The sequence below is a fragment of the Typopeltis vanoorti genome, chromosome 3, assembly GCF_054136105.1.
Source record: "Typopeltis vanoorti isolate ZY-2024b chromosome 3, IOZ_Tvanoo_1.0, whole genome shotgun sequence".
NCBI lineage: Eukaryota > Metazoa > Arthropoda > Arachnida > Uropygi > Thelyphonidae > Typopeltis > Typopeltis vanoorti.
Window position 1 is genome coordinate 93,018,027 of NC_143551.1, and position 23,043 is coordinate 93,041,069.

Consider the following 23,043-nt stretch of genomic DNA (forward strand, 5'->3'; position numbering starts at 1 on the left):
GAACATACCTTTAGCATGCATGCTGACATTCCATCTGTCTCTACTGCCAAATTCTTATTCAGGTTATGCAACAGCCATTCAACCTTATTCTCATGAATAAGGTTGAAGGGCTGTTTGGATGAAGAGATTCTCCATCTCTTCATCCAAGCACAGTACACCATGTTATATACACGTGGTGTATCTTAGCAAAGTGAGCATTCATTAACTGAACAATCTCATTAGCTTCTGACACAAGAGTACCATCTGCACTGAGTAAAGTTATTCTTCCACATTCATTCTTTCTGTTACCTGCAGATATAAAATATAAGGCATTAGGATAAAATTCTTTTGGATTGCCTTTAGCAAGCATAGTCAATTTCTTTTCATTCTCCTTTGTATTGTTTTACTTGGAATTTCCTCCATTGTCCTCTGGTATTTGAACATTTTCTGCACAATTTATTTATTTGGTATTTTCCCAAAGATTTGAATTTCACATGCGTAAAAATAAATGATCTATTCTGAAATATGACAGGAGATCATCTTAGCGATGAATTTATTCAATAATAGTAAATTTGCTGTCTTTTATTCTTCAAATCAGTGCAATATAACAAGACAATTTATGTGCTTTCATTTTAATGACAATATTGCAGAAATTATTTTCAAATAGTAAAAATCATAATGTTAAATATTTTTTATAAATAAAAAAGTTTTCAAATAGCACTTATTGAAATAAATATGACCTTTTGTTTTCTTTCCTTGCAACATACCATTATATGGATTATGTTTCAGATTTATAAACGAGTTTTTCTGTTTTTATGAACAAATGATGTTAAATTGCATTAGTTACGTTCCAATTGTGATACTCTTTTAATATCAAAAATTTATATCCAATGATATTTCAGAAGAAGATGTCATCTTCACCTTTCATTTAAAATTGCAACAGACACTTTTATTTATTTATTTTTGTAGGATGAAGATTCCTATAATATCTAGTGTGCTTAACTATTGCAAATAGGATATGGAAAATATATGAAACATATCCTATACAGACTGATTCAAAATTTATTCTCATTTTAAATATTTCCAATTGCCTTTCCTCCCTTCCTCTCTCTCTCTCTGGAGCTGAATTATAAATAACAACTCTGCCTAATTTTAAACGGCTTTGAAGGTTTTTACAGACAATATTCAAAATCTATTACCTTAACATTTTTGACAAAAGAAATAAGGCAATAATATTGTTGTATCTGTCGAAGCAGGTACTTCTTATTACTGGACTATTTCTTTAGATATCTATAATCAGTTGTTGAGCTGTATGCTGAAATTATTAAGTTTTATAAATATATTTCATGCTATATTTTCACTATATAAAAATTATTTATATTTATGCTACAAAAAAAGAAGTTTAGCAGTGTTAGTTTCTTTTTTTTTTCCTTTAAAAAATTCCAAATATTACTACTTTTATTGCTGCTAGTTGCCATTCTAAAATAAGCTGTCTTAGAAATACTAAATGATAATCTTCTCAGCTTGAGGAAAAGGGTAAAAGTTTATATTATTCTCACTACAATTGAAAAGGTAAAGAAAGAACATTTCTCCAGAAGTCATACTAAAGGATCTCAAGAAGTAGTGTAGTATATATCAGAAATGTCTTGTTTCATTTTCAATTGTTTAAATGATTAGCAGACATCTTAAATAGAAATAGTGATATTTCTTTTACAGACAGGTTGCTATAGTACTTATGTCAAAATAATTTAAATTTCTTCACAAAAGAAGAAATCATTGCACATTAGAAAAATACATTTACTGCTAGTTTTATTATAAAATATTATAAATTATCTGATACAATTATCTTGGAAAGAGGATTTTAATTAAAAAAAGTTGCATATGTGTTATATAGATGTTCAACATTTTTTTACGGGGGGGATCACCCACCGATTCAACCTGCAGATATTTCGGATTATCATTTATTTTCAAAGCTGTTTACATGACAAATGAAAGCATAAATCACTCGGGGAGCATGAACTCATACATTTTTAATGTAAAATACAGTAGTAGTATAAAAAAAAAATGCTCCATATCAAAACTTGCATAAATGTATTTTTCTAATGTGCAATGATTTCTTCTTTGTACTGCAAGAAATGTACTTATGTGTCATCCAGTCATTTTTGACTATTAGTGATCTTGTGAACAAAGGCTCTCCATCCCACTCAGTCTCTTGTCCTTTCTTTGAGCAACTGTAAGTTCAGTTGGTAAGTTCTTTTATGTTGTTGATCCAACTCTTTTGCAGTCTTTCCCTTCTTCTCATTCCTCAATCTTCCCCAACATAACTGCCTTCTCCAATGATTCATCTGTTTGAATAATATGCCCAAAGTACATCAACTTCTGTTTAGCAATCATCGCCTCCAAGGAGCATTCTGTCTTCACACTCTCTAAAACCTTATTAGTCCCCACCACACCCATAATTCAAATGAATCAATTCACTGTCTATCTTCCTTCTTAATAATCCACCTTTCACATGCAAACATCACTAATGAAAATACCATTGCTTTGACAATTATAACTTTCGTGGCCTTGCTCACGCCTCTAACTTTCATAATTTTATCAGGTTTAATATAGCTTTTTTTTCCCAATGACTATTCTTCTTTTAATTCATCATCATCATCAAATTCCTGCCATGTACCCTCAAGGGGTGTACAGGATATGACAGTACTACATGAAAAAATTACATCATTACTAACTTCCTATCTACAATTTTCCTCCAAATCAGTCTGTTACTTGTCAAGACTCCAACATTATCAGATCTTATATTTCTATCGTCTAAGGCACTTTGTACCGTATCAATCCACCTATATCTTGGTCTTCCTCTGGGTCGTTTTCCTGCCAACCTGGCAGAGAACACTTGTTTTGCTAATCTTTCCTCTCCCATTCTATTTAAGTGACCATACCATCTGAGATTAGCTCTGCTAACGCATTCCTGGATGCTGACAATGTCAAGTTCTTTCCTAATATCCTCGTTTTTAATATGATACTGCCATTGATGCCATCTGTTCACGCCTCTAATCTTTCTGAGGACTCTCATATCTGCGGTCTCTAGTCTTTGGTCAAGTGTTTTACTTCTGACCCAGCTCTCAGATCCATAAGTTAAAATTGGTTTGAACACAGTCTTGTATACAGCTAATTTAGTGTTCCGACTAATTTCTTTCTTATTCCATATGAATTTATTCAATTGACTTCCCACGATACCAGCTTTGCTGATTCTGTTGTCTATTTCTATATTTAGTTTACCATCTTCAGTAAAAATTGTGCCTAAGTAGCTGAAATGTTTTACTTGTTCCACAGGTTCTCCATTCACAACACAGTTGACATTTTCAATGATTCTGCCTATTTTCATTGTCTTTGTCTTTTTATTGCTGACCTTCATACCATATCTATTACAACAACTATTCAATTTAGTCAGAGAATCTTGCAGACTTGTAGCGGATTTATTTAGAAGTATAACATCATCCGCATAAAGCAAAGAGCTGACATTAACATCTCCAATTTTGATATCAGGTTTAATACCACATTCCTTCATAATGTGATCCATATAGATAATGAATAACAGAGGGGATAATGTACATCCTTGTCTCACACCAGATTTAACATTAAACCATCTTCCTGTACTTCCTTCAATTCTAACTGCTGACTCACAACTCAAATAAAGACTAAGTATTGCTTGATATAATGCCCCATTGACACCATATAACTGCAGCGTATTGAATAGCTTCTCTCTTGGCACCTTGTCATATGCCTTTTCCAAATCGACAAAACTTAAATACAGATCTTTGTTATATTCCCATGCTTTCTCGACTAGTTGTCGTAAAGTGAAGATCTGATCCTGACAGCCTCTATTTGGCCTGAATCCAGCTTGTTCTTCACCAAGCTTTTCTTCCACAATTCTTCTCAACCGTTTCTCAAGTATACTTGCATAGATCTTGCCAGGAACACTCAGTAGGGAAATACCTCTGTAATTCTCACATTCAGTTTTATTTCCCTTTTTATATATGGGTACTATGAGAGCTCTACTCCAATCATCGGGAATTCGTCCCTCTGTCAGGCTTTCTGAACTATGCAGTGCAGCCACTGTAAGACTCTTATACCACCATACTTCAGCATTTCTGGTCGAATATCATCTACTCCTGCTGCCTTTCCACATTTCAAGCCTTTGATGGCTTTTTCTACTTCAAGTATGGATATGTATTCCTGACTACATGCCTAGTCAGTGTTTTTTATCACTGTGCTGTCATCACTGCTTGTTTCATTTAGCAGTTTTTCAAAGTAATTACTCCATACTTCAAGGATATCTTTTTCTCCTGTTTTCATTTCACCTTTATCATCTCTAATTCCTCTTACAGCACTCTTTCCTCCATTCCTAAGCTTCTTCAACAACCTCCAAAATATTTTGCCACCTTCTTGATATTTATTTTCTATATTCTTGCCAAAGTCCTCCCATGACTTTTGTTTAGCTAGTTTTACACAGTGTTTAGCTTTCTTACATTTGTCTCTGTATTCTGTAAGAGTAAAAGCTGACTTATTTGCCAGGAACTTTTGATATGCTTTCTTCTTTTCCTTCACTGCCTCTTTAACTTCCTGTGTCCACCAGGGAGTTCTGATTTTTTTATCTTTGCACACAACCTCACCACATGCCTCTCTGGCAGAATCAATCAATGTTTCCTTCAGAGTTTGCCACTGAATCTCCAAGGTTTGATTCCTGTTCTCAAACTCTTTCATTTTCTTTTCAATAATATTTCTGTATTTTAGTCTACAGTTTACATCTGAGAGCTGCTCAACTTTTATTCGCTAAAACATTCTTACATGTTATTCTTTTTAATATGAAATTCAATTTTATCCTGCTCAAGACTAAATAGTGATCACTTCCAATTTCAAATCCTCTGTACACTCTGGTGTTCTGCACCAGGGAGAAAACATCACTATCAACAATAACATAGTCAATGAGACTTTTCTTATTCCTAGCCTCTTCTCTCCATGTGAATTTGTGCACATTTTTATGTTGGAACATGGTGTTAGTAATAACCAGTCCATGTCCTGAGCAGAAATCCAACAGATATTTGCCATTATTATTAGCTTTGTTCTTTTCTCCAAATTTTCGCAAAATATTTTTGTATGTCTCACAATCATTTCGTACTCTACTATTTAGATCCCCAACAAGGACCAACTTTTCATTTTTCATTGTGTCAGTTGCTTTTTCTAAAGCCTCAAAAAATTCCTCCACTTCTACCTTAGTAGAACCTTCTGTGGGACCATAGGCACAAATAAGTCTCATTGTCCAGTTCCCCATTCTCATATTTGCCCACATTACTCTACTTGAGACTGACTGCCATTCAAGAAGATTAGCCTCGTATTTTGTGTTGAATACTATGGCTACTCCTTCTTTTCCTTGATTGTTATTGCCTGAATATAACATTTTGTATTTATTGCTCAGAAAGATCTCACCAGTTTTGGTCTTTTTTGTTTCAGTCACCCCTATTATGTCGATCTGGTACTTACCTAATTCCTCAGCTAGCGCCATTTCTTTGCCATTCAGGCTTCTTACGTTGATAGTACCGATCTTTAACTCTGGTGATGTTGAGTTGGGGTTTGTTTTCAGATTTGTTCCAGTAGCTGACTTTTCGCTGTTCGCCCTGGTTCCCTGGCGAAAACAACGGGGGCCTTGTTTAACCGGGCGACGCCCCAGCCGGCATGAAATTTTGTCATGTTGTACCATCATTTTTTATTTTGATTTAACCAATAAGAATACAATTTGGTTGGTTAAATCCCAAATTGCCAGCCCATCCTCGTTCGTTCAGTATCAAAGTAGATACCCAACAGGGTGCACCACGAGAAGGTGAGGATTGGACATTAGGTCAGAAGCCCTGGTCGGTTCTCCGCATTCCTTTAAAGGCTATGTGGAGGTCTCCTCTCAGTTATACAGCTTTGACCCTTAAGCACCCCTTTTAATTTCATCTTCATATTTACCATAATTTCTTATTCTGGACCCCAGTAAATCATAAGTTTCATCTATCTCTACTTTATCTCCCTCAATCATAAATTCATTCAAATTGTCATAAGCCATCACTCTTGTTCACTAATGTTTAAATTAAGCTTGAATTTTTTTTGCTTTCCCTCTTAACTAATAGAATCAACCAACCACTGCAGGTCTTCCAGAGTTTTTACTATGAGGGTTGTATAATTTGCATATCTTATTATCTGACACCAATCTTAATTCCTGCTGGGTCTTTGTTTAAGTCAGTCATTCTCATAATATATCCACTATAAATTATGAGATTTCCACTAAAAAACAAGATAGTGTGATAGTATACAACTCTGCTCCATGCCTGTTTTGCACTCAAGCACTGTTTATTTCTCCAGAGACTGTTTTTATTGAAACTCCTTGGTTGTCATACAACTCTCTTATCAAGAGAATAAAATGCTCAGGTATACCATTGATCTCATTACAATCCACAGCCTGCTATTGGGCTCATTACAATCCACCAACCAGGCCAGGCAAGGCCTTGTGGAGCACTGCGCCAAGTGATTCAAATGCTGTGAAACTTTGCAGAAATACATTGTGCATCATGTGGAAGTAATATCTGAGGTAAAAAAAAAAAAAAAAAAAAAAAAAAAAAAAAAAAAAAAAAAAAAAAAACGTAGTTCCAAATTTCACCACCAGGTTGTTGTAAACACCAAGCACATTGAATTTGCATGTCACACAGCTTTGCAGGTGCCAGGAGTGTTAGCTGTACTACCTAAACAATTGCAATGCTGTTGCTCCAATCCATGAATTCCATCACCTGAACAAATGTCGACAAGGTCCACTATCTAGATGTCCTTTGTGATGAATGATTAGTCATTTTGAAAAAACGGGATCACTGGGAATTAGACCTGCAGAGGTCACAAAACAATCAGCTCACAACAAGTGAATGAAGTTGCTACTTCTGTTGTGTAGTAGGCCCATAAATAACAGCGTTGGTTCCTGCAGTGCACGTGCTGTATCAAGACACATGAATGTGCCTTACACAACTGTCTGCAAAATTCTACTGAAAATTTTGAACTTCTACCCATTCAAAAACACACCCTGACACTGGAGTTGCACCCACAGGACTTTGAAGGTCGATTATCTGCTTTAACATTATAGGCCAATCTGTGTATCTGGAGTTGTGGTGAAGGTGAATGTGAGAAGCATGATACAGAAATGGGTTGATAACAATAGTATTCTCTGTGCTTATTAGCATGGGTTTGTGAAAGGGAGATCATATTTTACTAACTTACTTAATGTACTATAACAAGGTGACAAAATGCCTAGGGACAAAGGAGATGCATACATAGAGGTATATTTAGATTTTGCAAAAGCTTGATAGACATAGTAGGGATCAATTTTGGATTAATGTTGTTCAATTTGTATATTAATGATATTGGGATGGGTTTAACTAGTAATATGAAGATGTTTGCAGATGATGCAAAATTGGGGAGTGCAATGCAGAGTCAAGCAGATGTTATAGCATTACAGGAGGACTTGAATAGATTACATGAATGGGCAGGAAAGTGAACTGTCAGTTCAATGTTGCAAAGTGTAATGTTTTGAAACTTGGTAAGCAAGGATGCAAAAGTATACTAAACTGTAAGGCTATAACTTGGTGGAGAAACTTTGAAGCAGGTAAAGAAGATGAGAGATCTGGGAGTGGTGGTGGACAAGGACCTGAAATTCAGAGGCCACACTGCACAAGTTGTTAAGAGGTCACATCAGATAATGGCAATGATACAGAGGACCCTGACATGCAGAAATAAAGATGTTATGATGCCATTGTATAAGCCCTTGATCAGGACTCATATGGATTATTGTGCACAGATTTTCCACCAGGTTTTCATGGTGTGAAAACTTGGCTGTTTTGCCTTGATTAGAATTGAAGAACATGAAGACGATATTACATTTTTGAAATCTGACAAGTCAGGTCTTGCTTCTCATGCTATTGACACTAGGCACAGTATTCTTTGTAAGCTGACAGAAATTTTTCACTCTAGCAAGTTCAAATTCGATTGTTTTTTTCTTGAAACATGTGAAACACTAAGAAATCATCCAAACTCGAAGCAATCAGACTGTATGCCAATATCCAAGTTTTGGGAAGTGATCATTGTCAGTTTTTTTTTTAATTAATAATTATTGTAGATAATTTTTATCTATGCAACTTACTGCAATTGTTCCTTTGAACTCTAATAGTGCAATATCACATACTTCAGCTGTGGCCAAGACAGGAGCTAATATATGCATAATTTATGACTCATTATTCTGATTCATCTTTTGGATGTAATTAATGCTCTATCTCACTGATGATGTCCACATAACGTTGGATGAAATATATTGGAGTTTTGGAATAAATTCTATATAATTTTTGTTACATGTGTTACATAGTGAGAAAGTTATTTTAATGTCTAGTGAACATGTTTCATTAAAGCTATTAATTATTAGTTTTCAAATATTTTTCACTAGAGATGTTAACTATTATTACCTGCTTTCTAGTTTTTAGTTTATTCATGTTATTTCCTGATGAAATGTGACTTTTATTTAGACCAGTTTCTTGAGAAAATGGTCGAAATAAAATAAAAAACATGTTCTAAAAATGCATCTAATATTTAATTTTAAAAATGTTTCAAATAAAATGTTCCATAATAACTAGAACTCAGCTTATAGGCATTATGAATTAAATAATGCATCAAAATCAAAATTAAATTCACCAGTGCTTACCAATAGGTAGAAGAATTGGTTAATGGGGTTAAATCTGAATGAAGAGTTTGCATTCGACCAAAATATGAAAGCATTGCCAGTGACCTACTGGCTGGTGGAGAGATTATTTTCTTTCTGTAAAAGATTAACAAAAAATATAATGCATATGATTAAAAACAAAAGGATAAGGGTTTTAAATTGTTCATTAATTAGCAAATAAATATATAATGCTTACTGATTAATGTAAAGTTGATAAAATGTTTTATAGGTTATCAAGAAAAAAAGTTAGGAAATGAAAGGAAAAGTATTACAGAAAGAATCAAAGACCAAAAAAGTTATACAAAACTGAAAACAAAGATATTTTGTATGTCCAAAGTAATAAGGAGTGTATGGATACTATGATGGTACTGCATGATTAAGTTTACATCATTACTAGTTTCATATAAACAATAGTCCTCTAATTATTATTGTACTCCAATATCCTTAGATCTTACATTTTGGTGATGAGATTTAATGCCACTTCCCTTCATAATGCAATCCATATAGATTACAAAAACAGTGGAGAAAGAGCATACAGGAAGATGGCTTGATGTGAGTTCACATTAAGCCATTCTGAATTATGCACTTCTAAATTATGTAGTGTAGTCAATGGGAAAACAAACCTCCATATTCTAGTAGTAAGACTTATACGTTGGTTAGACATAACTGGTAATTAATTTACGGAATTAACAACGCATATAAAGTATATTAATTAAAGATAACTTTAATGAATCACTTCTATATTTCGGCAATGTCACATTGCCATCTTCAGGAACATAAAGATATGGTATGTGCACTAAGGAACTAACAAAGCAAATGAGGAAGAAAGTAAGAAACTAATTTTGTTCCTAAAGTCCTAATGGTGCCCTCTTGCAGGCTAATTTGGTAGTCTTGGCAGTTGGGCTGAAGTTCTCATAATAAAAATCCCAAATTTGGGGCAGTTTCATGCACCCAAATTTGTTGAGGTTAGGAACGTTTTTTAGAGCTGCTGAAGATTCTTTGAATAATCTTTCGTATTTAAACTTGCTGCGATGGATTATTTTTGTTTTCTTCCAACGAATTTTATGGTGGGTATCTAAGGCATGGTCTGCCAGCCCAGAGCGGCTGTACTGGTGAAACCGGATGTAGTCTTGGTGTTCTGAAATCCTGATATTTGTTGTTCTGCCTGTTTGGCCAAAGTAGGACAATTTGCAGCTGCAAGGGACCTCGTATACACCAGGTAGGTCTAGGGGAAGTGGTTGGTCTTTGGTAGAGCGGATAAGGGATGCCAACTTTTTATATGGTCTGTAACAGGAAGTAAGGTCATATTTTTTGACGATATTAGTTATTTTTTTAGAGGTGCCCTGGATGTAGGGGATAGTGATAGACTTGGTGTAGTCTTTATTGTGGAGGGGGGTTGTGGTTTACAGGTTTTAGTATTTTTTGGATTTTTTTGGGGTTATAGCCATTGGCTAAGAAAGTGTTGAGGATGTGGTTTAGTTCCATAGTCAGGGCCTTGTCATCTGAGCAGATTAATTTTGCCCTGTTATATAGTGTTTTTATCACCCCATATTGTTGTGAGGGGTGGGTGGGATTGCTGGTGAATGTATCTGCCAGTGTGGGTGGGTTTTCTGTAAACAGAGAAAACCAAAGATCCATCAAGCTGGCGGGTGATTAAAGTGTCTAGGAAGGGGAGAGTGTTGTTTTCCTCTTTTTCTAAGGTGAAGTGGACTCTGGGATGTTGGTTGTTTAAGTGTGTTAGGAAGGAGTGGAGTGTGTCTGAGCCATGTGGTCAAATAGCAAACACATCATCCACATAACGAAGCCAAATAGTGGGTTTTTGTGGGGCGGAGTTTAAGGCTTTCTCTTCAAATGTCTCCATAAAGAAATTGGCCAAGGGTGGGGAAAGTGGTGAACCCATGGCTGTCCCCTCTATCTGTTTGTAGAACTTTCCTTGCCAAACGAAATAGTCTGAGTTCATTGTGAACTGAAATAGGGCTGAGATATCGGGAGGAAACTTGGCTTGGATGAGCTCAAGGGTATCTTTTGAGTGGGACATTAGTGAATAGGGAGGAGACGCCAAAACTGACCATTATGTCAGTGTGTTGGAGTGTGAGGTTTTCTATACTGGCTTTAAAGTGGGCCGAGTTTTTTATGTGTGATGGTGTGTTGCCAGTGTAGTGTGTGAGCGTTTTGGCTAAATGTTTGGCTAATTTATATGTGGGGGAATCAATGCCATCTACTATGGGACGCAATGGCACATTTTGTTTATGTATTTTTGGGAGTCCATATAATCGGGGGGATCTAGAGTTATAAGGTTTAAGTTTGTTGGTGACTTCCACAGGCCAAGAAGTGACTTTCTTAAGGAGTCTGTGGATAGTTCTAATCTGAGAGCTGAGAGCTTTATTGTGGAGGGGGGACCCCCCCCTCCACAATAAAGACTACACCAAGTCTATCACTATCCCCTACATCCAGGGCACCTCTGAAAAAATAACTAATATCCTCAAAAAAAAAGACCTTACTTCCTGTTACAGACCATATAAAAAGTTGGCATCCCTTATCCGCTCTACCAAAGACCAACCATTTCCCCTAGACCTACCTGGTGTATACTAGGTCCCTTGCAGCTGCAAATTGTCCTACTTTGGCCAAACAGGCAGAACAACAAATATCAGGATTTCAGAACACCAAGACTACATCCGGTTTCACCAGTACAGCCGCTCTGGGCTGGCAGACCATGCCTTAGATACCCACCATAAAATTCGTTGGAAGAAAACAAAAATAATCCATCGCAGCAAGTTTAAATACGAAAGATTATTCAAAGAATCTTCAGCAGCTCTAAAAAACGTTCCTAACCTCAACAAATTTGGGTGCATGAAACTGCCCCAAATTTGGGAGACTTTCATTATGAGAACTTCAGCCCAACTGCCAAGACTACCAAATTAGCCCGCAAGAGGGCACCATTAGGACTTTAGGAACAAAATTAGTTTCTTACTTTCTTCCTCATTTGCTTTGTTAGTTCCTTAGTGCACATACCATATCTTTATGTTCCTGAAGATGGCAATGTGACATTGCCGAAATATAGAAGTGATTCATTAAAGTTATCTTTAATTAATATACTTTATATGCGTTGTTAATTCTGTAAATTAATTACCAGTTAAACCTCCATATTTGAACATTTCTGGTCAAATATAATCTATCCAGCTGTCTTTCAACATTTTAAGGTTTCGGATGGCTTTTAATTTTTAATATTTTAATTATTTAAATTTTTTGATAGTATAGATATGTACTCCTGATTATGTTCCTTCTGAATATTTCCTACTGCCGTTATGTCACTCTCATTTAATAACCTTTTAAAGTAATTACACCAGACATCCAGAACACTTTCATCTTCAGTTTTTATGTTACCTTTATACATCTCTCTGATTCTTCTTATATTTTTTTTTCCAATTTTTCTTAACTCTTCAAATATCTACAAGAACATTTTGCTTGCTTTCATATTTACTTTCTACATTGTTATAAGCTTCCCAATAACTTCTGTTTTGCTTCTTTTAAACAGAACTTAGTGTCCTTATATATTTCTTTGTATTCCTTGGAACATCTGCTGACATAATTGCCAAGAACTTTTGATATGACTGCTTCTTTGCAGGACTCCTTCTTTAACTTCCTGAGACCACCATGAAGGTTAGATTTTTCTATTTTGGCAAATAACTTCACCATATATGCTTCCCTGTTGAATCAATCAATGTTTTCTTCAGATCATGCCACTAAGTATCCAATGTTTGGTTCTTGTTTTTAAATTATTCCATTTTTTCCCCCTTCAGTATCATTTATATATTTGAGTTTGCAATTAACCACAAATAGATGCACAACTCTTGATTCTTTTTTAAAAATTTTGGTACACATTTTTCTCTTCAATAAGATATTCGAAAACTGCTCAAAATAAAATTGATTCCCTATCTATTTCAATTCCCTTTCAGGGCTTGAAAAATTATGCAAAATCCTACTCATCAAAGATTCTCCATTTTTGTAAATAATATATTCCAATAAGCCAACAGGAGTTCCATAAAGTGATTAGTGATGCTGAATCTATGTTTTCTTAAAAAATTTTATTTAGAAAGTTACTTTTTAATTAAACAAAAAATATACTATTTTTTCCAGTCTGCAGCTACTCGCCAGTGGCTGCAGACTGGACAAGCAAGTGAGTAAGCATATTTGTCAAGCCCTGCACATATACAAGGCTATATGCTGAACTACAAATCAGGAGAATACTATCTTTAGTTCCATGGTATCTGTTGTTGAAGGAAGGATATCAGCAGTGCATCATGGGAAGCTCTTTGAAAAGGTGGTTAAATGATGTAGTATCTGAATTTATCCCTAGAGTTTGAAGAACAAACAGAATGGGAGTGAAATGGATGTGCAATCCTATTAAACAAAAGATTCATAAGAAAAAGATGATGTGGAAAGGAATTTCATGAGAATAAGAGTGAGGGAAGTTATAAAATATATAAAATACAGTGCAAGTTACAAGTATTGTATGGAAAGCAAAGTTGGAGTATGAAAAATAACTGGCTGCACAGGCTAAAGGCACCACAAAAGAATTTTATCATTATGCTGCAAGTAAAAGAAAGAATAAACATGGAAGAACAATTTTAGTGAATGCAGGTCTACCTTCATGTTAGAAGCAGATGTGAATGTTCAAAAAATGAGTGCTAATTTCTCTAAGATCTATCAACCTGGTGTATGTAACAGTGCACACTGCTGCTACTACACTTGATGAAGATATAGAGGTATATGAGAAGAAGGTTCTAGAGCTGTGGTATCTGAATTTATAACCTGGATAAGTATTCAGCAATTGGGTCAGATAAGATTTCAGCACAAAGAATATTCAGCAGAACTGGCTAGGGACTTGACATGTTTGCATAATTTGAGTCTTAGCTCAGGAAAGATCTCACAGGGGTAGTGCAAAGACTGATATGTCAGTCTTTTCACTACCCTTTGCAGTTTTTACAATTACTCAAGAGATACTGACCTATCAGTATCTCTGGAGTGATTGTAAAGATTTTAGAGAAGTTGGTAAGAACATGCATACAGAAATAGGTGGACAAACAAAATATACTCTTTAAGGAATAGTGGGGGTTTACTAAAGGGAAGTCATGTCTGAGCAATTTGCTCATATTTTATAATTATGTTACAGATGAGTTGAATAAAGTGAATGGATACACTATGATATACAAGCTTCAACAGTGTATATGATATACTCTGTTAGACTCTACTAAGGTATTTGATAAGGATACCACAATATCCTTATTGTGGTATCCTAATTCCATTCCCACATTCTCTGGTTGCATAAACCAGAGAATGTGGGAATGGAATATAAAATGTGTGCTTAGATAAGTTAGTGGCTGACAGACAGGTATCAGAAAGTGGTATATAAGGGATGTGAATCTGCCAGATTTAAGGTGATCAATCTTTGGACCGCTGTTTAATCTATACATTAATGATATTGGAGGGGGGGGGGGGGCTGATCTTCAGTTGTCTGTTGATGATGTAAAGATAAGTACGGCAATCAGAGATGCTACTGATATATAGCATTCACAGGGAGATTTGAATAAGCGGGAAAGGTGGGCAAACAATAATGGCAATAAATTCAATGTAGAATGTGTAAAGTTATGCATTTTAGCATGCTGTGATATCTAATAGTATATTAGACTGGTGGGATTGTGCTTGGAGTACATGATGAGATCTTAGAGTTATAGTGAGAGAAAGTGGAAGTTTAAAGGTTGCATATAAAAAATTGCAAATACAACTCAGAGGATAATTGTAATTGAAACAAACATTGACATGTAGGGATATGGAAGCCATTTTTTCTCTACAAGGCCTTGATACAACTGCATCTGGACTACTATGTGGAGATTTGGTCTCCTGGGTTCCAAAAGGGATAAAGGAGCTATGGAAAGGCTGCAAAGAAAAGTTACAAAGATGATATTAAGATTATGGAATGCAGATTATGAAGATAGATTGAGAGTATATGGACTACATTCACTGGTAGGCAGAAGCAAGAGGAATTATATGAGTGAGGTCTACAGTTGAAGTTGATAAAATTTTTCATTGTATAGAAGGTGGGGAAAGGACAAGGGGACATCTGTGGAAGTTAAGTTTGTGTGCAGTTAAGAAAGGGTAAGAGCTAACTTTTTTTCTCTCACAGAACCGTGTGTAAATGGAACAGTTTGCCTGTTGAAGTAGTGAGTGCATCTAGTGTGAATGAGTTTAAGAGAAGGATGACAGATGGTTTGGGTAATGATAGCCATCTTCAGTAAGTCCTTGATAACCTAAGGATCTAATAATAATAATAATATGTTTCTTATTTCTTGTATGTTCTTTCCATGCAAATTTATGATGGAACAGGGTGTTAATGATTGATTGTTTCATGCCCTTAATAGATAACCAGCAGATACTTATCATTATTATTAGCTTTGCTCTTTTCTGGGGGTGCTCAAGGATCAAAGCTATATAACTGAGAGAAGACCTCCACATAGACTTTAAAGGAATGCGGAGAATCAGACCAGGGCTTCTGACCTAATGTCCAATCCTCACCTTCTCGTGGTGCACCCTGTTGGGTATCTACCTGGATACTGAACAAAAGAGAATGGGCTGGCAATTTGGGATTTATCGAACCAAATTGTAATTCTTATTGGCTTAAACCAAATTACAAAATGATGGTACAACATGACAAAATTTATGCTGGCTGGGGCATCGCCTGGTTAAACAAGGCCCATGTTGTTTTCACCAGGGAACCAGGGTGAACAGTAAAAAGTCAGCTACTGGAACAAATCTGAAAAAACACTCCAACTCAACATCACCAGAGCTAAAGATCGGTACTATCAGCATAAGAAGCCTGAATGGCAAAAATTTTGGAGCTAGCTGAGGAATTGGATAAGTACCAGATCGACATAATAGGGGTGACTGAAACAAAAAAGACAAAAATGGTAAGATCTTTCTGAGCAATAAATATAAAATGTTATATTCAGGCAATGACAATCAAGGAAAAGAAGAAGTAGCCATAGTATTCAACACAAAATATGAGGCTAATCTTCTTGAATGGCAGGCAGTCTCAAGTAGAGTGATGTGGGCAAATATCAGAAGGGAGAACTGGACAATGAGACTTATTTGTGTCTATGGTCCCACAGAAGGTTCTACTAAGGTAGAAGTGGGGGAATTTTTTGAGGATTTAGAGAAAGCAACTAACACAATGAAAAAGGAAAAGTTGGTGCTTGTTGGGGATCTAAATAGCAGAGTAGGAAATGATTGTCAGACATACAAAAATATTTTGGGAAAATTTGAAGAAAAGAGCAAACCTAATAATAATGGCAAATATTTGTTGGATTTCTTCTCAGGACATGGACTGGTTATTACTAACACCATGTTCCAACATAAAAATGTGCACAAATTCAAATGGAGAGAAGAGGCTAGGAATAAGAATAGTCTCATTGACTATGTTATTGTTGGTAGTGATGTTTTATCCCTTGTGCAGAACACCAGAGTGTACAGAGGATTTGAAATTGAAAGTGATCAGTATTTAGTCTAAGCAGGATAAAACTGAACTTCATATTGAAAAGAAGAACATGGAAGAAAATTTTAAAGTGAAATATTGATTGATTCAGCCAGAGAGGCATGTGGTGAGGTTCTTTGCAAGGATAGAAAAAATCAGAACTACATGGTGGACAGAGGAAGTTAAAGAGGCAGTGAAGGAAAAGAAGAAAGCATATCAAAAGTTCCTGGCAAATAAGTCAGCTTGTGCTCTTAGAGAATACAGAGACAAATGTAAGAAAGCTAAACACTGTGTAAAACTAGCTAAACAAAAATCATGGGAGGACTTTGGCAAGAAAATAAACTTGTTGATTAAAGACTGAAGACCCTTAGATACTGAATTCTGCAACAGAAAGTGAACTAATGATGTTAGCAGCAGAGCCATGTTAATAATGAAGATATTAGAAGAGAACATATTAATATTCTAGAATGTGCAAGTAACACAAGTCTGAGGAGTATAGTCACTTAAACAGAATAGGAGATGAAAGATTAGCAAAGAAAGTATTTGGATGAAAAATGGAAGGAAAAGACCCAGATTACGATATATACTGTTTGGAAAGAGAGGTTGCGATAGGATGCCACATTGCAGATCTATCTGTTCAGTAAACTGCTGACAAATTGTAATAAAAATCAGTTATACCATACTCAGATGGAAGTGCGGGGAGTCAACTGCAAGTGCTGCCTGCAGTGGATGACCACTACACTCACCGAATGTGATCATACAGTGGTACAAAAGACGTAAAAACCACCATTCATTAGCTGACATGCTGAATGCAGAGTTCTGGGTAGCAACCAAACATGAATCACCACATAAACATTCAGAACTGAGGCTCACAATATACAAGCCCGTCCCACATTACCTGAATCTGTGCAAAGAGTGTTCTTCAGTGGTGCAAAGAGTATGTATAGCGGGACATGGAAACTTGGAAAGCTGTGTTATGGAGTGACAAATCATGCTACACCATCTACAGAACAGATGGATGGGTGTGGTGGATGCCTGAACGTCTTTACCTGAACATTTAACTCTGAGAAGTATCTGAAGAATATGGATAATGCAATGCTGTTGGAGCATTGGGTAAGATCAAGGGAAGTCCACCTCCACAACAATCCAGGACTTCATACTATGGTGTAAACTTCTTTCCAAGCAGTGTAGATGAGATGATGTTTTAGAATGTTTTAGAACACAGAAAAGTAATAGCTAATCAGACCAGAGATTTAATGAATAATAGATATTTGAAAGAAACTTGATGAGCAAAACTAATTATGGATGTTTAACCATGTCAGACTAACATAATACCAATATATCCCTTAAGGACATATTGGTATTATATCATACATTAGAAAGTAATGATGATGATGGGCAACATAAAATTCTAGGCTAAACACATGAAAATTTAAGAAATATTCCCACAAAAAAAAGTAATAAGCATGCTTTATCTTACCTAAGATTTTTATACTCCTCTGCTGGAGAAGGAAGCATAGTTAATTCATAATTTGGTATATCTGAATTTGAAGGTAATCCACCAGTACTCCAACCGCAAGCAGAATAATACACATACTCTGGTGTAAGTGGTAAAGTTTTATGTTTCTGTGTTTCTAGTTGAATTATATGGGTTGGCTCAAGCAGACGAATGAAATCGACAAGAAAAGAAAGACCCATACCTTTAAAAAATATAAAAAATTAATGCCAGAAAATATGTCAGAATTCTCAATATATTAATAATTATATATATAATACCAAGGTGTGACAAAAAGTACAGTAAACAAATCTCACCTTACCGGAACATGCACTGCTAGCAAGCTTTGTTATCAATAACATGGTAATGCTAATGCCATGCTTCAAGAATTCCAGAATTTGAAGAACAGGAGAAAAGGTCCAATAAAATTATTTTATGATTTGAAGTTAACGGATCTTTAGCAATGAGGCCAGGACAAGGGCGCAAATGGATTACTCCTCAACAAGCTTATGAAGTTGCAATTGCATCATGGAACACTGCAGTGCTAGGGCAACATCAAAGCAACTGGACATGCCATACTCAACTGCGTGGAAAATCCTGCTTAAGCTTTTCTTCATGGTGATGTGGAAACTTGACTGCAGTTTGCCCTGACGTTATTAGCATGAATGGAGGTGGATGATGCATGGCCGTGAAAGATCTTGTGGAGTGACAAAGCACATTTTTTTAAACTGAACAGTAGTGTTAACTCACACAATTGCTGCATTTAGGCTGTGAATAACTCTCATGTGTTGCATCAGATCCCTTTACACTCACTAAAAAAGGGTAAAGTTATAGGTTCTACTTTTTCAATGAACTTTGCCTGATAGGACTAAAGATTTGTACCATCTCTGCTGTTAGGTATCGAGAGATGCTGTGACTCAACCATATTCATGCACAATGAAGCACCACCTCACATTGGATTGCTGATATAGTGAATGTTACGAAAACACTTCACAGAACACACAGTGATTAGTAGTGCATTTCCCACAGCATGCCATCTCGTTTGCCTGATTTCAAGTCCTGTGACTTTTGGTTGTGGGACCATCTGAAATGTGTGGTGTATGGACATGTTCCTGATTTAGCAACCTTGAAAAACAGAATAATGCAGCATGTGAGGCAAATCAATGCATTCTACTGTAAAAAATGTCATTCATAGAATGCAGTTTTTAGAACATCAGAAAGGAGGACATATTGAACTATATCTGTAAGTAATACATGACAATTTATTTGTTGTGTCTCTTGTAGCCATTACTGTTTAATTAATTCCAACTGATGTGCTCATAGCACCAAATGTCCCCTGGTGGCAAAATTTTGTAGTATTTTTTTTTATCTTCTGTAAATCAAAAGATCCCATACTCCAGAGTGTATTTACACCAAGTTTAGATGAATTTTGTCCAATACATTTTTCGCTACAGGGCTCTGAACACATCCTCTTTAATTATGGCCACTCTGTGTAAATATATATATATATATATATAAAAAATACAATATCAGAACTTTGTTCACTCCACTTCCAAAAATCCGCTCCTAAATAAGCCACCCAAAACCATGTCATCTCTTAAATTTTCTGGTGTACAAAATTTGGTGTGATTGCGATATTCCTTATTTTGGCCAGACAGACAAATCTATTGAATTACACATGGAGGAACACATGAGGGACATTTCTTACAAGAGACAGTGAGCCAGTGCCTTATCAAGCCATATCCTTTTCTCAGCTAATCCTAATAATGAAACCCCAAGTCATACAGTCTGCTGGGACAGATCTACTAACATCTTTCATTGCCATGATGAATTGGAAAGAAAAATCGTAGAATGTAGGGAAATCATCCTCAACCCTGGACATCTAAATAATAACTTGAGCTACAACCTCCCAGATAGTCATTCAGCTGTAATCATGTACTACCGTTCACGTGATGCTGCAAGCACGCACTCTCCTAACAATGCAAACAAACGAAAGAACAGCTTTAAATCGACAATGTTTTCATACTAATTATGTATAGAGACTCTCTATGTTGTTCATAGTTTTTTTAACCTTCAGTGTTTAGTGTTTTTTCTTTTATAATGTCACCTGATGAAGGCTGTTATAAGCCAGAACTAGTCATGTTTTGCTATTAAACCCCCTTTTACCTAACTCTCGGTTTAAGTCATTCAACTCTTTTCACAATATATATATATATATATATATATATATATATATTTATAAAAATAAATTTAACTGACTAGAACCCGAGACAGTATAACAAAAACCTTTAATACATCACAACTAGTTTCATCGGTGATCCGACTTCTTCAGGTGAGAAATAAAAACATAAGACATAAAATAACACGGTAAAAAATGAACTTTACAGCTTAATAAAAAGCAGAATAATAACAGTCATATTTGAATAGGTGACCGCGTGCTACCGTTGGCATGAGTAGAATGTGTGCGACAGCTAATTTTTGAGCGCCAGTACTGGATTACTGCGCTATGGGAATCGGGTAAATTGTAGCTAAGATTATTGTTTAAATGTGAAGGGTCCAGAACTATTTCTTTTGATTCGATGATTCTTCTTTCGAATTCATCCTTGCAAATATATAAATTAGTAGTGCGTTCCCAATCAACTTGATGTGGCTGTTCTTCAAGGTCAGAGTTTGCCGAGAAAAGGACATGACTGGAAAGGGCGCTCGCTCGTGCTCTACTGTAGGAGATGTCACGTCTATGTTCCTCAAGACGAAGTGAAACAGATTTGTCTGTCTGGCCAAAATAACTGTGGTCGACCTTATTTTGGCCAGACAGACAAATCTGTTTCACTTCGTCTTGAGGAACATAGACGTGACATCTCCTACAGTAGAGCACGAGCGAGCGCCCTTTCCAGTCATGTCCTTTTCTCGGCAAACTCTGACCTTGAAGAACAGCCACATCAAGTTGATTGGGAACGCACTACTAATTTATATATTTGCAAGGATGAATTCGAAAGAAGAATCATCGAATCAAAAGAAATAGTTCTGGACCCTTCACATTTAAACAATAATCTTAGCTACAATTTACCCGATTCCCATAGCACAGTAATCCAGTACTGGCGCTCAAAAATTAGCTGTCGCACACATTCTACTCATGCCAACGGTAGCACGCGGTCACCTATTCAAATATGACTGTTATTATTCTGCTTTTTATTAAGCTGTAAAGTTCATTTTTTACCGTGTTATTTTATGTCTTATGTTTTTATTTCTCACCTGAAGAAGTCGGATCACCGATGAAACTAGTTGTGATGTATTAAAGGTTTTTGTTATACTTGCTCGGGTTCTAGTCAGTTAAATTTATTTTTATAAATGTATACATCCCGAGTAAATCCTAATTTCAACAATATATATATATATATATATATATATTGTGAAAAGAGTTGAATGACTTAAACCGAGAGTTAGGTAAAAGGGGGTTTAATAGCAAAACATGACTAGTTATATACATATATATATACAGGGTGTTCGGGATAAATTTGACATATTTATAATTAATTATATTTTTCCGTAAGTTACATGTATTAACACACACTTCTCTTCATTTAAAAGTTTGGACCCTTCTTCATTCATATACAAGATGTCAGAAAGGATGGATAGCTGGAACCCACCTGAATCATGGAAGAGAATAACTTGTATCATGATGATTCGTGCCCGCCATCAAAATAAGGATATTACGACTGCTGCCCAATGCTCCCTGAATACAGTAAAAACAATCAGGCATGAACTAGAGACTTGCAATGGTGACTACGAGGATGTAGCAAGAAGAAAGATCCCTAGCAGACGATCTGATTGCGTTCGTACAGCAGAATTCCTCGCAAATCTGCAGGAACAGGTGTTGAAGAACCCTGGCATTGGAATTCGGGCTTTGTTCGTGGAGTTGCTAACTGTAGTCAAGCCCTGGATAACAAGGGTAGCCAATGGTAGGCCGTATGTATGGCAGCAGGATTCGGCCCCTTGCCACACCTCTGGGAAAAGTCAAAAATGGTTGTCTGAAAATTTCTACGACTTCACCAGTCCAAATGTTTGGCCTCCAAACTCCCCAGACCTTAACCCCATGGATTATTTTGTATGGGGCGCAGTTGAAAAAGACACCAATCGCACTTCCAGTAATATAAAAAAGCCCAGTTAATGGATAAAATTAAAACAGTTTTTGCGGCCCTTCCCAGGGAGACTGTAGCATCAGCTTGTTCGAGGTTCCGAAGCAGAATTGAAGCTGTGATCGATGCTAATGGTGGTTATTTTGAGTAAATCTTGTTGATAGTATTGTAATTAACTCTGCCTGTAATGTTTTTTTGTCAATTCATTAAATTTAATAGATACAAAGAAGATTTTCTTTTTCCTTACGAAACTGTCAAATTTATCCCGAACACCCTGTATATAGACATATATATATGTCGAATGGAAGATTTACTCAGATAACATATTCTACAGTATTGAATGATTGGAACCGAGGTTTAAATAAAAACTTTATTTGCACAACTATTTTCGTCTAAACCCTTCTTCAGGTGCATAACAAACATATGAATACCATCAAAACTTGAAAGGAAACTGGTATTTTAAAAACAAAACTAAGAAACTTATCAAACAAACTGTAGTTTTTTTTAGTTTTATTTTTAAAATACTGGTTCCCTTTCAAGTTTTGATGGTATTCATATGTTTGTTATATGCACCTGAAGAAGTCTAGGTTTAGATGAAACTAGTCGTGCAAATAAAGTTTTTATTTAAACCTCGGTTCCAGTCATTCAATACCATAAAATAAATATATATATATATATATTGCCGGCAAAGGTTGGTCGATTGGTAGAGCCTCTGCTACTAATGGCTCAGTTAAGTAAGTTTGAGCACGGTTAGTAGTTGGAAGGGGACCAATTGTTCGATGCTGTTGGCACACTCCCCTCGATGAGTCTTTGGACTCCCTGGAGGTGTCAAATAATAATAATAATATATATAAATATATATACAGCTTGATATTAACTATGCTCACATATTCATGAATACTAACAATTTTTCTCAGAACTCTCATTTCTGGTCTCCAGTCTTTGATCAATTGTTTTATTCCTAACCCAGAACTCAGACTCATAAGTTAAAATTCATTTGAACACTGTCTGGTATTCATCTAGTTTAGCATTTTGTCTAATTTCTCTCTTATTCCATATAAATTTATTCAGTTGACCCACTACCATACCACCAGTTTTGATTATTCTGTTG

The 23,043-nt window shown here is 35.7% G+C and overlaps 1 protein-coding gene across 1 annotated transcript in view; it reads right to left on the bottom strand.

Moving 5' to 3' along the window:
• Positions 1-23,043, bottom strand: part of LOC150108389 (polynucleotide 5'-hydroxyl-kinase NOL9) — a 148,310-nt gene that overhangs the window by 32,305 nt on the left and 92,962 nt on the right. Inside the window, exons 9-10 of the mRNA XM_090415794.1 lie at positions 17,782-18,001; positions 8,756-8,869 (exon numbers count right to left, since the gene is read on the bottom strand). Coding sequence (XP_090271920.1) covers positions 8,756-8,869; positions 17,782-18,001 — 334 coding nt within the window. The remainder of the gene's footprint in view (positions 1-8,755; positions 8,870-17,781; positions 18,002-23,043) is intronic.